The sequence below is a fragment of the Melanotaenia boesemani genome, chromosome 11, assembly GCF_017639745.1.
Source record: "Melanotaenia boesemani isolate fMelBoe1 chromosome 11, fMelBoe1.pri, whole genome shotgun sequence".
Taxonomy (NCBI): Eukaryota; Metazoa; Chordata; class Actinopteri; order Atheriniformes; family Melanotaeniidae; genus Melanotaenia; species Melanotaenia boesemani.
The window spans coordinates 6,244,951-6,257,608 of NC_055692.1; the positions used below are offsets into that span (position 1 = coordinate 6,244,951).

Sequence of the window (12,658 nt, forward strand, 5' to 3'; positions counted from 1 at the left end):
ATAAAACAGATCTTAAAATTTGAGAAACAAATTAAATCAAGGACAATATAATTTCCCGCGTGTCATACTGCATTTTAAAGTGTCCTTGTCCTGCTGTTACTTAAGCTTAAAAACATCTTACCCTGCGCTCACGGTCACATTTTGGATGATTTGGTCCAGCCTAGATTCATATTACTCACGATTTTAATGCACTTATAGTCACTTTAAAGAGATTCTCAAAAAGTTTAAGTTGTGATTTGGGAACTTTTTCTGATCCGACTTACAACAACAACAACAACAACAAAAAAGAAATTTACATCTCTGAAGATAAAAATAAAGTAAAATACACAGTCAGGCTGTGCTGTCTGCTACAGAAGGGAAAATGTCCTGTATGGAAACGTTTGGATAACCTGCAGCAACAGAGAACTTTGTTTTTTTTTTAAGTTGAACCTTAAGTCACCCAAATCTTCATTTGCTGGTGTCACCGTCGATGGAGTTGACAGCAAAGTTTACCATTTGGTTGTTGGCCTCACACTCAGCCTTGACGTCAGAGTTAACCAGAGAGCTGATGGCGCGACAGGTCATGGTGGAGTCGTGGCCGCTGGCGATGCTGCTGGATAAGAAGGCTGCAGGGACGACACAGAAAGTCCTGCTCAGAGATCCTCTGCTCACCGATATGCTGCAGATCACATGTGCTGTGTTGGTACGGCCTTATCATGTTCAAAGGATGTGCAAGTTTGTTATCTCGAGATTCTGGCCTTTTGTTTTCCTCAAGGTGAGACAAACCAAGCAGTTAATTCAAGAAAACCGACTGCTTTCTAGCTTTCAGCATCACTGCTGATGAGGAAGATCCTTATGTTACTGCAAGTTAAAGTTTACATGCAGACTCTTCTTTGCTGCAGTTAAAAGATTAGAGAAGAAATTATTTTTAGGAAGCAAAATTGAGAAATTGAACAACTCTGATGCTGTTTTCAAAACCAACTACTACATGAAAAGCATACTTGTTGCAAGCATGTAGTTTGTGAGCTTGTAGGCGGTTCATTTCAAACCATTCAATGTCATTGTTACCCAGTCTGCTCTGTTATGTGTACTTACCTGAAAGAGGTGACACCTGCCAGAATGTGCAGAAGAAGAAGAGTAATCAGCAGCAACCAAAAGAAAAACACACACAAAAAACCCAAACAAATAAAAAAAATTCTGACCTTTACGTGTGATTCACCTGTAATAATGAGAGCAAGAATGATAAATGAATAAATAAAATCAGTTTTGAGGCTGCTGCAAGGGGTTCTCCCCGTACAGGGGAGAACATTAGTCAAGGACCTTCATCACGGACCAGTTAAAATATAGTAACTACCATTTGAGCAACTAGTTGAAAGGAAGTATAACATTTTAATCCCATTTACCTTTACTACAGCTTAAATGAACCTTTACAAATTGCATTTAAGCCCTTATAAACAGAATATGTTTTATTTAATTTAAAATTTAATCTCAGCAGTAGCAGGATGAACCCAGTTCAAAAAATAGAAAAAAGGACTGTAGGTTAAATAAAGTGATTTAACTTTATGATCATAACATAGTCGCCTCTTTTGAAAATTATTGATAAAACTTGATGAAAAAACACTGTTAGTAATTTTTAACCTTCATCAAAGACTGATCACTCTGTCCAACCACTCACTGACTTGGTGAAAAGGATGAACCGGTTTATCTATTCTTGGAGTGATGAGCTGAATTTCTCTCAGATCATCGTCCACTTGTAAACCAGCCCTGTATTTTTGTTTGTTTTTTTATTTACTTATTCAAGGACAGGCTAAAACTTTTGTCCTTCCTTTTTTTATTTTTTTTATTTATTTATTTATTTTGCAGACCCCTGGGGATCCGGGGACTGCATTTTGAGATTAGAGGCATTTAAGGTTACAACATGCAATGTAGACTGGTTGGACGCACACTGGAGAACTTTTCTAAATCAGCACCATCTGCAGATTTTGCTAGTTTGCATACTACGAACTACTATTTGGTGAAATCAGTACAGACTTCTAGTACAGTATGTAGTTTGGAAAGCAGCCTGACTTCTCCACTTAAACCAGCAGCTGCTCCAATAAAACCATTACTTCTAATAAGTTACACTACTTTGACTAATAAAGTGTTATTATAAAATGAGCTATGATATCTAAAGATTATAATAAACTCAATTAATTCCTGGTATGAAGATGGTGACATTAAAAACTAATGTTATTCATTTATATACGCGCACTGAGCATCTTCCAAACTTTTTATTTTCTTTGTCAAGAATTTGATGTTATGGATAAAACTGTCAATGTGGCTACAGCTAGCAGCTTCTAAACTTAGCATAATACAGGAAGCAGCTGACTGGGCTCAGCCCAAAGCTAACAAATAATCCCCTCCAGCATCTCAGTACCATTAGAACCCAAACAGCATTAATAATCCACATTAACAACATGTTGGTGCAGCCTTTCATTAGTGGAAGAACACGAGGGAATTATGGGATCAAAGCAGCAACCTTCCAGTTTAACAACCACCACTTTATCTCAGTCTGATGCCTTCAGTTACTCCCCAACTATGTGAGACTATTTAATTAAACCATTTGTCAATCCTACACGACTTCTACTTAATATTTTTCTCCAATTAAACCCATATGCCTCACGCATCCTTCCTTCAGAGCAAAGTTCTTGTTTTTCCTCCACTAAATAATGCACCATCTACATTAGTGTGGTTTTTTAAGTTAGATTATAATATCAGCACAAATATCTGAATTTAACTCCACGGCATTAACAGCAGTTGATGTTAAGTTGTTTTCATTTTTTTTTTATTGTTATTCATTTTTAAACAATAAATTTGTGTAAAAGTATCTTCAAGGGTCTTTACTACATGAAATAATTAAAAACTTTGAATATCAGTCAGGCTAAAAACGTATAGATAGATAGATATATAGCTAGATCTCTCTCTCTCTCTCTCTCTCTCTCTCTCTATATATATATATATATATATATATATATATATAAATTTTGGTTTACAAACACGACATCAGGGGTCTCCAACCTGCGACTCTGGAGCTGCAAGTGTCTCTCTGGACCTTCCACTATGCCTCTAACTACGTGGCTAAAATATTTATTTAAATCTATCTTTCTTGTCATTGGGTTGGAAACCAGGGACTTTTTTTTTCTTTTACTTTACATCATATTCCACAAATATCTACATCCCTTAGAAGAAAATCTGTCTATCCTGTTTTTATCAAGGTTTATGTTTTTCTTTATTTTAAAACCTAAAAACAGAAATAAAAAAGTGGTTCTTCAAAAATAAATATCCTATGGTGGCTCTTCATTAAGAATATATATATTAAGTTGCCTTTTTGCAGCTCTAAAGAAGTTTTATTTAGCTGGCTGAGAGGAAAATGGCTCTTTGGATTGGAAAGGCTGCAGACTCCTGCATTAAACACATAAACAGATTTAACAGCAGTTTTCTCTTTAAACAGCAACAGTTAAAATATTTCTTCTTATATATTTATAAAATCAAATATTTATGAGAAAGAAGGATGAAATGTTCAGGATTTACTAACTAAAAGGTAAAAAGTCAGCAGGATGAATTTAAAGCAGTGAAGCTGCTTCCTTCTAAACACAGAAGGAACAATATGTGATGAATATCAGCATCAGGTGAACAGACAGAAAGCAGGATGAGGATCTCACAGCTTCTAGATGGTGAGGAGAGAGAAATATTCACAATATGCACAATAACTTCCATCCATGCACCTTCACTGCTTCATTATCCAGATTTCTGGATATAATTTCTCCAAACTTTAATTTTTAGCTTGACTGCAACTGCAGCCTCCGCTACCGGGAGTTAAGGGGTTAACATCTCGTTTCCAGGTCTGTAGATAAGACTGTAAACATGTGTGGTATCCACAGAAAGTCCAGAATCAGAATCAGTCCAGAAATCCAGAATATGTATATATATATATATATATATGTATATATATATATATATATATATATATATATATATATATATATATAGTAATCGCGACTAATCTCATATATATGTATGTATATATACATACATATATATATATATATATATATATATATAGCAAAACTTATCTTTCACATACCAGGCTATAAATATTTTTCTCAGAAACTCCTTAAAGTCATTAATATGATAAATTCATATTGCACGTACAGTGCAGAGCGCACATGAAATAAACATGTCTCCAAATTGTGAGGTCAGTAAATAAAAAGCACAGTTAAAGTCCTACACTAAGACAAGTGTAATCACCAGCACAGCTCAAGGGAAGGGAAGACAGTGGCCTAAAAAGCATTTTATTATTTACTGAGAGTTATTTGCATCCAGTCACTTTGACACCAGTGTTATAGCAAACGATACTAACTCCACAAGTAGACTAGTTTGTCTTGAAGTAAACCTTAAAATACTGAAAATATTACTTTATTAATCAAATTAAGACAATCATCAACTGATCAATCAACACTATAATGAATCATGCAGCTACTTTAATCATTATACAGATTAATCTATGTGTTTTTAAGAGAGCTTGCCATTTATATAAATGCAAAAAAATATTGTAGAAAACATGTTCATAAGGCTCATGATGCTACAAAATATAATCTGTAATCCTTACTTTCATAGAATAACACTGTCAGATGACATGAGTGAAATTCACTCAAATGTAGCTGCCTTTTAAAGAGCTCCCTCCCTCTCCTCTCCTCTGCAGAGATGGGAGGGAAAAGAGGAGTAATTTTTCTCCTCATTAACTTCCTGATTGGTTTCGGACTCCAATTTTTGCCCGTCTGCACTTTGTCACCAGTTCTGAACTGACAGCTCAATCGTTAATACTAATGTTTGTGTAGCTAAGTGCACCGTGCTCTTTTTTCATCCCTCAGCGGTCCACTTGTACAGCAATAACAGCCGCTGGGTGTGGAGGGCAGCTGTGAATTAGCCCGCTCGCTGTTAATTCCCTGTCCGTTCATCAGCAGGAAATCTACGATGTAATTAAAGGCTGAAAGCAACCGGACGTGTTAGTTTCAGTGGGGATGTTAAATCACGACGTGCTGTGGTACATGTGTTCTCTGCTGCATCTGCTCTGCTGTTTAATACAGATTAATGTCAGACAGGTGAAACAGCAGATTTCCTTGTCTTCAATTAGCCGCCGAGCTCCTGTTGATGACATTCAGCCTAATTAAGACAGTATTGTCACTGTCAGATGATTGCTATTAGTATTATATGTGTGTGTCTCAATAGTTAGAAGTCGGGTTGCCAAGAAATTTAAAGGCAAAATCACCATGACTTCCCCCAGATAGACTCTAGAGGATGACTTAGGATCTTCTAAACTTTAAATTGTATTGCGTTCACAGAGCTTGCATGCTAACTGGCTAAATAACACAGTGAAAATTTTGAACATTAAAGATGCAGATCCCACTACCACTGTTAGCATGATGACATTGGCTTTTAACTCAAAGCATTGTTGTTTGATTGTTAGAAATGGTGAAAGTATGATTAAGCTTTCAATCCAGTTGATCCATGTTCCAACTGCTCCTATAAAAATGAAAAATAAGAACAAAAATACAGGTTTTCTTTGACCTCATGAATCCCCAAAGTTTGAGCTACAAAATGAGCACACATCTCACTAATTTCTAGACTGTAAATAAATAATGAACAGAGCTGCCCCGACGTTACCCATGAGAAGAATTAAGTACCGCATTCAGCTGGAATCCATTCAGAAACACTCGTTACGTTGACATGGAGCACTTTTAATCTGATCGAACGTCTAATCAGAGTAAAAATGTGTTGTGTAAACATGTCAGCTGATCCGATCGACCTTGATTGGAAAGAATTTTCAATTCAATTTAGAGGGGTGGTTTAAACCATTTTTCCACAATTGGATAAGCAGAACAAAATAACCATGTGACACAATGAGTTTAATACTAATACTAATACTAATACTAATACTAGAACTAGTAGTTCAACAATAGCGGCAGCAAAACAAAACAGGACTGTGGCAGAGTAGTGCATTTTGGCGTTCAAAAGGTTTAAAATTAAAATGAAAAGAACACCACTTCTTCCCAACTAATAGGCTCTGCGCATGTCAAAAGTGTTAGAATCGTATTAAATCTGTCCATCATATAAATACAACTAATCAGATCACTTTGTCTAGCGCCCATGTAAACATGTCAGCTGGAATCTCCGATCAGATTGATTTCAGTCGGATAGATGAAATATTTGTCCATGTAAACGTAGCTACTAACGCATATTATATCTGATGAATTATGAAGCTTTTTTCATTATTCATTAGAAGAACCTTCAGCACACAGATCAGGAGTGAATTTAGCCAACGAAGCTAAAATGCTCAATAAAAGACCTCTATTATTGCTGTCATGTCACATCAGCTTGTGTTGTCAGAGATGACAATTTTAGCTTGACAGCATTTGCAGTAAATAACAGTTTGATCCACATCCGACCTTCTAAAACTAAAGTATCTCCAAAGAGGGCGTTGCTAGACATAGAGCTCTACAGGGGTGCTGAAATCAGCTCAAACTGTGTAGGTTTAGGTGTGCTGCTCACCTCTCTACTAAGTCAGGAAGAAGCTGCTTCTCCCTTTATTCTCGCTCCTTTTTTTTTTCTGGTAGCCTGATGGGAAAAGACATGATTTTTCCTGCCTCCTGTAACCTCCTGATCACTCATTGGCTACTGGCAGGATATGTAACTCAATTGAAAACATCCAGTGCAGGTTCAGACTGGCCCATTGAGCACTTTTTTTAAATGGGGAGAGAGTGTCAAGACTGAGACCCAAAAAACATTTTACTGGTGACAGGGCCAAACGAAAACAAATGGAACAAGTTGAGGGCCGGACTGGTTCCATGTTTATTAAAAACCTCTTTAAAATGACCTTACTGCACACATTGTACCTGGAACTAACAAAGCCTATTAGTTCTTGCCTATAAAACAAAAATAATTATTAAATAAATTAAAAAAAGTCTGTTTAAATCTGTTGCATTTTTTTCTTATGGCTTTTTATGGCAAAACACACTTTACTATGCAACTCACGCTGTTTGTCATCATCTGGCTTAAATCCAAAATACTTCCACACCGCTGCCGAATGTGATTGTTATTTTGGGTACGAGTTTGGTTCAGGTGAGGGGGTGACTCACGCCACTACCGCTTGGGTTTTCGTCGCTATCCATTTAAACCTCCTTAAGGCAGAGTTTCCTCCGCTCTAACCCTTTCCAAACACTCGACTGCAGGCGGGCTTCCTCCACTGAATCACATGTTGTAATGGTGCTTTACCATTGGCTGAGGGAGGAGGCAGTGCTGCGTTTGGGGACGCTAGAAAAAAATCGGGGCATTTGTTTGTGATGCAGCTTGTAATATAAAATGCTTGAGAATTGGTGTGTGTGAATCGAGATTGCGATTTTTTTAAGGATTAATCGTGCAGCCCTACTATCTGGCCACCACAGCCATCCATCTTAACCCATAATACCTGGAGTTCCCAAACAGCGTTGTTCGTATTGCCAAACGAGTCCCCCACAGTGGCGATTACACCAGAGTGCTGCCCGACTATGGATCCAGCCCCAGCAGCATTCCCACCAGTTCGCCAGAGCTAATGCTCTCATAAAGCTGGTAACCTACTGGGTCCATGTCTGGCCGGTTCACGCTCTAAGGACTGAGGCGTGGATGAGAGGTGTGGACCCAAATGCAGGCTCACAAGGCAGGAGGCAAACAGATGCAGGAAAATAGGTTTTAATAACAAAAAAACTAAATAAGACTTTACGGATAGAACATGGCATGAAGAATACAAGGACTGAATATTACATGGGTAAAATGGACATGGGAACACTACAATGGCCTGGCAGGTAATAAATGAAACCAACGGGTATATATAGACAGAGAACTAAACGTAAACAGGTGATGCAAGTTAGCCAACTCAAACCAGGTGCACTAATGACAGGAAGTAGAAAGCAAAACAGCAAACTAAACATGACAAGACCATAAAAAAATAAAAAAACCTCAGGTCATAACAGAGAGGGGCTTCAGAGAACATCCATGATTATTGTAAATGGAGAATTCAGAGCAAACCGGGGCTTTTATTTACATGAAAATGTTTATTTTAATCCTCACTGGAATATAACACACAAATCTCCTTAAAATTTGTCAAAAGTTGGTAAAGAAACAGCTTCAAACCTTTGCAAAGACTTTCACATTTCTATTTTATCTCTAGCCTTTTGGCTGAAGGACCTGTTTGTGTTGCTGACCAATCGATTTTTATTAAGAAGAAAAGTTACTCAAATCTAGCGTTTGGATCTGGATAACCTGAGTTTGTTTTCAAAGCTCTAAAACTGCATATGTGGACCAAAGATGCAAACAGCATACAATATCATATGAAAACCGAACACAGTAACATAAGCAGGCTTCTTTGAAAAGGTTATTTCAATGTTTGAAGTTATGAGCTTTCCAAAAATCACCAGGTTAGTACTAAGTGACATTGTCTCTGTGGATAAACCCTTAGCTGACAAGTCACTCACAGTTTTCAACAACTAGACAAGCTCTTTTTTTTTCATTTTAAGACATCGAGGACACTGAATTGGACCGAGCAGGTATAGAAAATGAATCGATGGATGGATTATAAAGGTACAGAATTAACTCTGAGTTTTTCTCTTATTATTCACTTTCTTTTTGTTAACATAGCTGCACTTGTGAGTCATACCATGAGCCTAATGGGAGATGTAACGACTACTAAATACTACATGTCTCCATTATTTAAGGTCAGGGTGCAGTTTGTAACAGGAGCAACTTTACCTGCTGCTGGTGATGTTTAGACAGTTTTTTCTCCCTGGATGAACTTTTGCCCTTTTTTCAGTCACTCAGCACTCTATATAAGATTTCCAAACTATTAAACAGTCTTTGTGTGGAATAACAAAAGGAAGCTATTTTAACCTCCCACTTGTCCTGTTAAGAGAAGGAGGGAGGGTGTGAATGAAGGTGCAATCATTTCTGCTGCTGCCATAGAGGGGAACAAAAGCCCAGATGTGAGAGGAGATGGTAATTCAGTCCGATCCAGAGAGGATAAGCTCTCTCTGTGGGTTTTCATACTCTACACTCATTCCCCGTACACAAGGGTCATGGGGGTAGATAACACTTAAGTAAACACTCACACACACACAAAGTGCGCACACACAAGATTTTGCCTTCAACTGTACTGACGGTGAGTATTTTAAGTATGTTGAAATAACACATTCCATATTTACAAAATATGTTCAGATGAAAATTTTCACTCATCTTTTTCCAATAATACATGTTATAACTCATTAACATGAGTGGTAAGTTATAAAACTTATCAATTTGCAAACCAGCATCTATAAAGCATTATATTAAAGTGAGACTTTCCAGTCATTTAATTCTTAATCTTGGGTACATCTAGACTAGTTATCATAACTCCAATAGGTTGAAATTATTATGCGGGAGAGCTTTATTCCTAGTGCAATCATCCTCCTGAAGCTCTGGAAGTTACTACAGCTTGAAAGAAGGAAAAAGATAGAAAACTGTTGACAAACACTATATTTTCCAGTAAGTCTGCATTATCTGTTTAACCAAGATTTAGTTAAGGAAAATGAATGTGACCAGCACAAAAACCCCTACCACAACCAGGGTTACAGGAGAAGTTTCTGTTCCATAAATTTGCTCATTACCTGCAGTAGGGCAACATTATGGATTATGACATCTTTCAGTTCCTCACTGTATATTTTTCTGTATTTTCTCGTGTTAACGGGTGCAGATGTGGGAAATGTGATAAAGTGCCAACAGAGGCAGAAAACATCCACTGCAACAATTTAGAAAGGTGAGTACGCTTACAAACTTCCCCATAGTTTAGGTAAGCTGCAAATGGATTTTCTTTGTATACGACATGTAAAGTACACGGGGTTGAAAAATGCAAACTATTGTTCGTGTGAGTAACGCTGTTTCTGAAAACATATACTGCAAAGATGTAGAAAAGAAGAAACGCTTACAAACTCCCGGCTTGTTAACTGAGAGTAACCTGCTAACGGCTTTTCTTTATATACGTTATATGAATGGGGTTGGTAGATAAAAACTGTGGTTGTTTGTTTAAACTCAGTGTTTCTGAAAACAGATACTGCAATGATCTAGAAAAGTAAGGATGCTTCCACACTCCCCCATTGTTACATAAAGGTAAGTTGGCAATTTTTGGATGCAATAAACTGTATGACGTATATGTGGTTTGACAAATGCAAACTATGCTTGTTTGAGTAACTGTTTCTGAGCAGCTGCAGTAACAACTAAAGGATACTTCTGATGTTCAGTAAATATTGGTATAAAAAAATTATTTTTCGCTCTCTTATCTGCATTTTCACTGTGTGCCCATGATGTCTGTGTTACAATCTGTTCTTACACCCAATCTAAATACAGCACAGACATTTGAAACTGTGTCAGACACGTTCTTTTTGTATTGGAACAACCTTGACGTTTAGATTAATTTAAATTCAAAAGCATCACCTTGTCTTCCCACACAGTTTTAAAAATTGCCTCAGTGGATAATGTGCACTCACTAGCTGACACACACTCCAGAAAATCCAGCAAATACGAGTTAGTGGCTAGGCTGCTGCAAAAAAAACACGTCTAGTAAGCAAGAATTTAAGACTACTGGACAAAAGGAGTTCCTTTATAATAAAAATACTAAAGCACATACATTATATACCTCCTCTGTTGGGTGACATTTAAGGTTTCATTACATCTCAATTCAAGACGTTTAGGCCACAACTGACTTTATCCAAGTTTTACTAACCAACTACTCTTTCCACAAGATGTAGATACATGGCACAATCACCTGTCTAAATGTGTTCATGCTGTCCAGGGCCAACAGCACTTTGTGGGGCTGTTATCAAGGCAGCAAACAATTCAATTTTAAGAATGAAGAGTTGCCTGTCACAAGACAAGGCTGTCCTGGGATTAAATGGCTCTCATTAAAATGATACGAGCTGTGTCTAAAAAAGACATTGGCCCTGGCCAGTTTGAGAGGGTCCCATGTGTGTCCAACTGAGGATGACCCTTGCAGAGATGGACACTCCCCTCTCTGAGAAGGATGTTGGTGTCTGGCTGCTCCTCATCAGGCCAGAGCAGCAGAACTTAATGGCCCAGAAAACTCAGTCAAAGAGCAGACAGGCAGGCTTTAAATACTGAGCACTGAACAGTGGAGGCTCACAACACTCAGCTGATGTTCACAACGCAGACTTTCACCCTTCAGTTTGAAACCATTAATCTACTCTGACTTTTTTGTTGTGTCTCTAACTGCTACAAAGTCTAATGTGATGCAAACAACAGTGTTTTGGGTAATATAGATTCTAAAAAGAAAAACACACTACATAACCTTGAATTTCTAATGCTGTAACCTGCTGCAACAGGTTCTGGAATGAGGTTATTAAATGCATTTTTTAGATGACCTTGAGCCCAGTACCTGACTGTTTCATACTTTGTATTCTTAATTTGTAGCCAAATGACTGTATGCTAAACAGCAAAGAGAAGAAAATTACTGATTTATATTTAGTACAACCTAGAGGCTGGATTTCTCATCATGAGTCCTTCGGTTGGTCGCTAGCTGAAAGAATTATCAGCATGACTTTTCCTTGAAAACATACACAATGAAAAACATAGCAGCCAAATTTAAAGACACCTGGAATCCCTTTCTTGGATTCTTAAAGAACTGTGAAATTGAAGCAGCTCTGGTAACTTAAAGGTGATATGTAACTGTCGACTGATGTTAAACTGTGTATGATTACTACTGTTGTTAGTTTTTGTGTTTTGTTTTTCTTTTGTTCTATTTATTTCTCCTTTTGGGGTGGGGGAGTGGATTCTTTTGACTTATGTAATTTGTTAAATTTATTAAAATGCATTTTTGTAAATTGCTAAAACTCAAATACATGTATATAAAAAAACATCAAAGCAAGTTAAAAATAGGTGGATGTTGTAATGATGGCAGAAAAACAACATCACTGACATTATTGATGGTATTTAAACCCCCAAAGTCAACAACATTTGACATCTGGTAGCTTTAAACATATGAGGAGGACCGGACGTGTAGGTAGAACAGGCCGGAGGCAGACCAGTGCAGGTAAAAAGGTTTTAATAAAGTAGAACTTAACATACAAAAGAAAAGATTCGGGTGGCAAAACTTCAACATGGCATGGATTGAGACGTGAAAAGTAACAAACCTTGGCATGAAACATCACTAACAAACAAACAATGGACTGGCTAAGAGGAGGTGTAACCTGTGGACTTAAATACACGGAAGGGACTAACGAGTCACTGGTGAGAAGAATGAACTAATTAACCCAATGAGCAGAAACCAAACTAAACATGACCCTAAACACCAAAAAACAAGAACATAACATAAACCAAGAACATGAAACAACATAAAAGTAAACCAAGGAAAATAAACCAGGAATCACGACAGGTCACGGTTTTATTTGTTGAAGAAGGCTGGTTAGATCCTCACATGCCTGAAGTTCAAGATCTGAGAATGGTTCAGATCTTACCATAAGAATAGAAAAGTAAAAGTAATGACACTCAATTCTTTTAGACTTTTAAAAAAACCTAATGAGGTTATGCTGCACATTGGCTTAGCATGATAATTGGAGAACAAGTA

The 12,658-nt window shown here is 37.2% G+C and overlaps 1 protein-coding gene across 1 annotated transcript in view; it reads right to left on the minus strand.

The window, feature by feature from the left end:
- Positions 1-446: 446 nt before the first annotated feature.
- Positions 447-12,658, minus strand: part of dmrt1 (doublesex and mab-3 related transcription factor 1) — a 37,210-nt gene continuing 24,998 nt past the window's right edge. The window contains exon 5 of the mRNA XM_042000097.1: positions 447-605. Within this exon, the coding sequence (XP_041856031.1) occupies positions 448-605 (158 nt within the window). The 3' untranslated portion in view covers position 447. The remainder of the gene's footprint in view (positions 606-12,658) is intronic.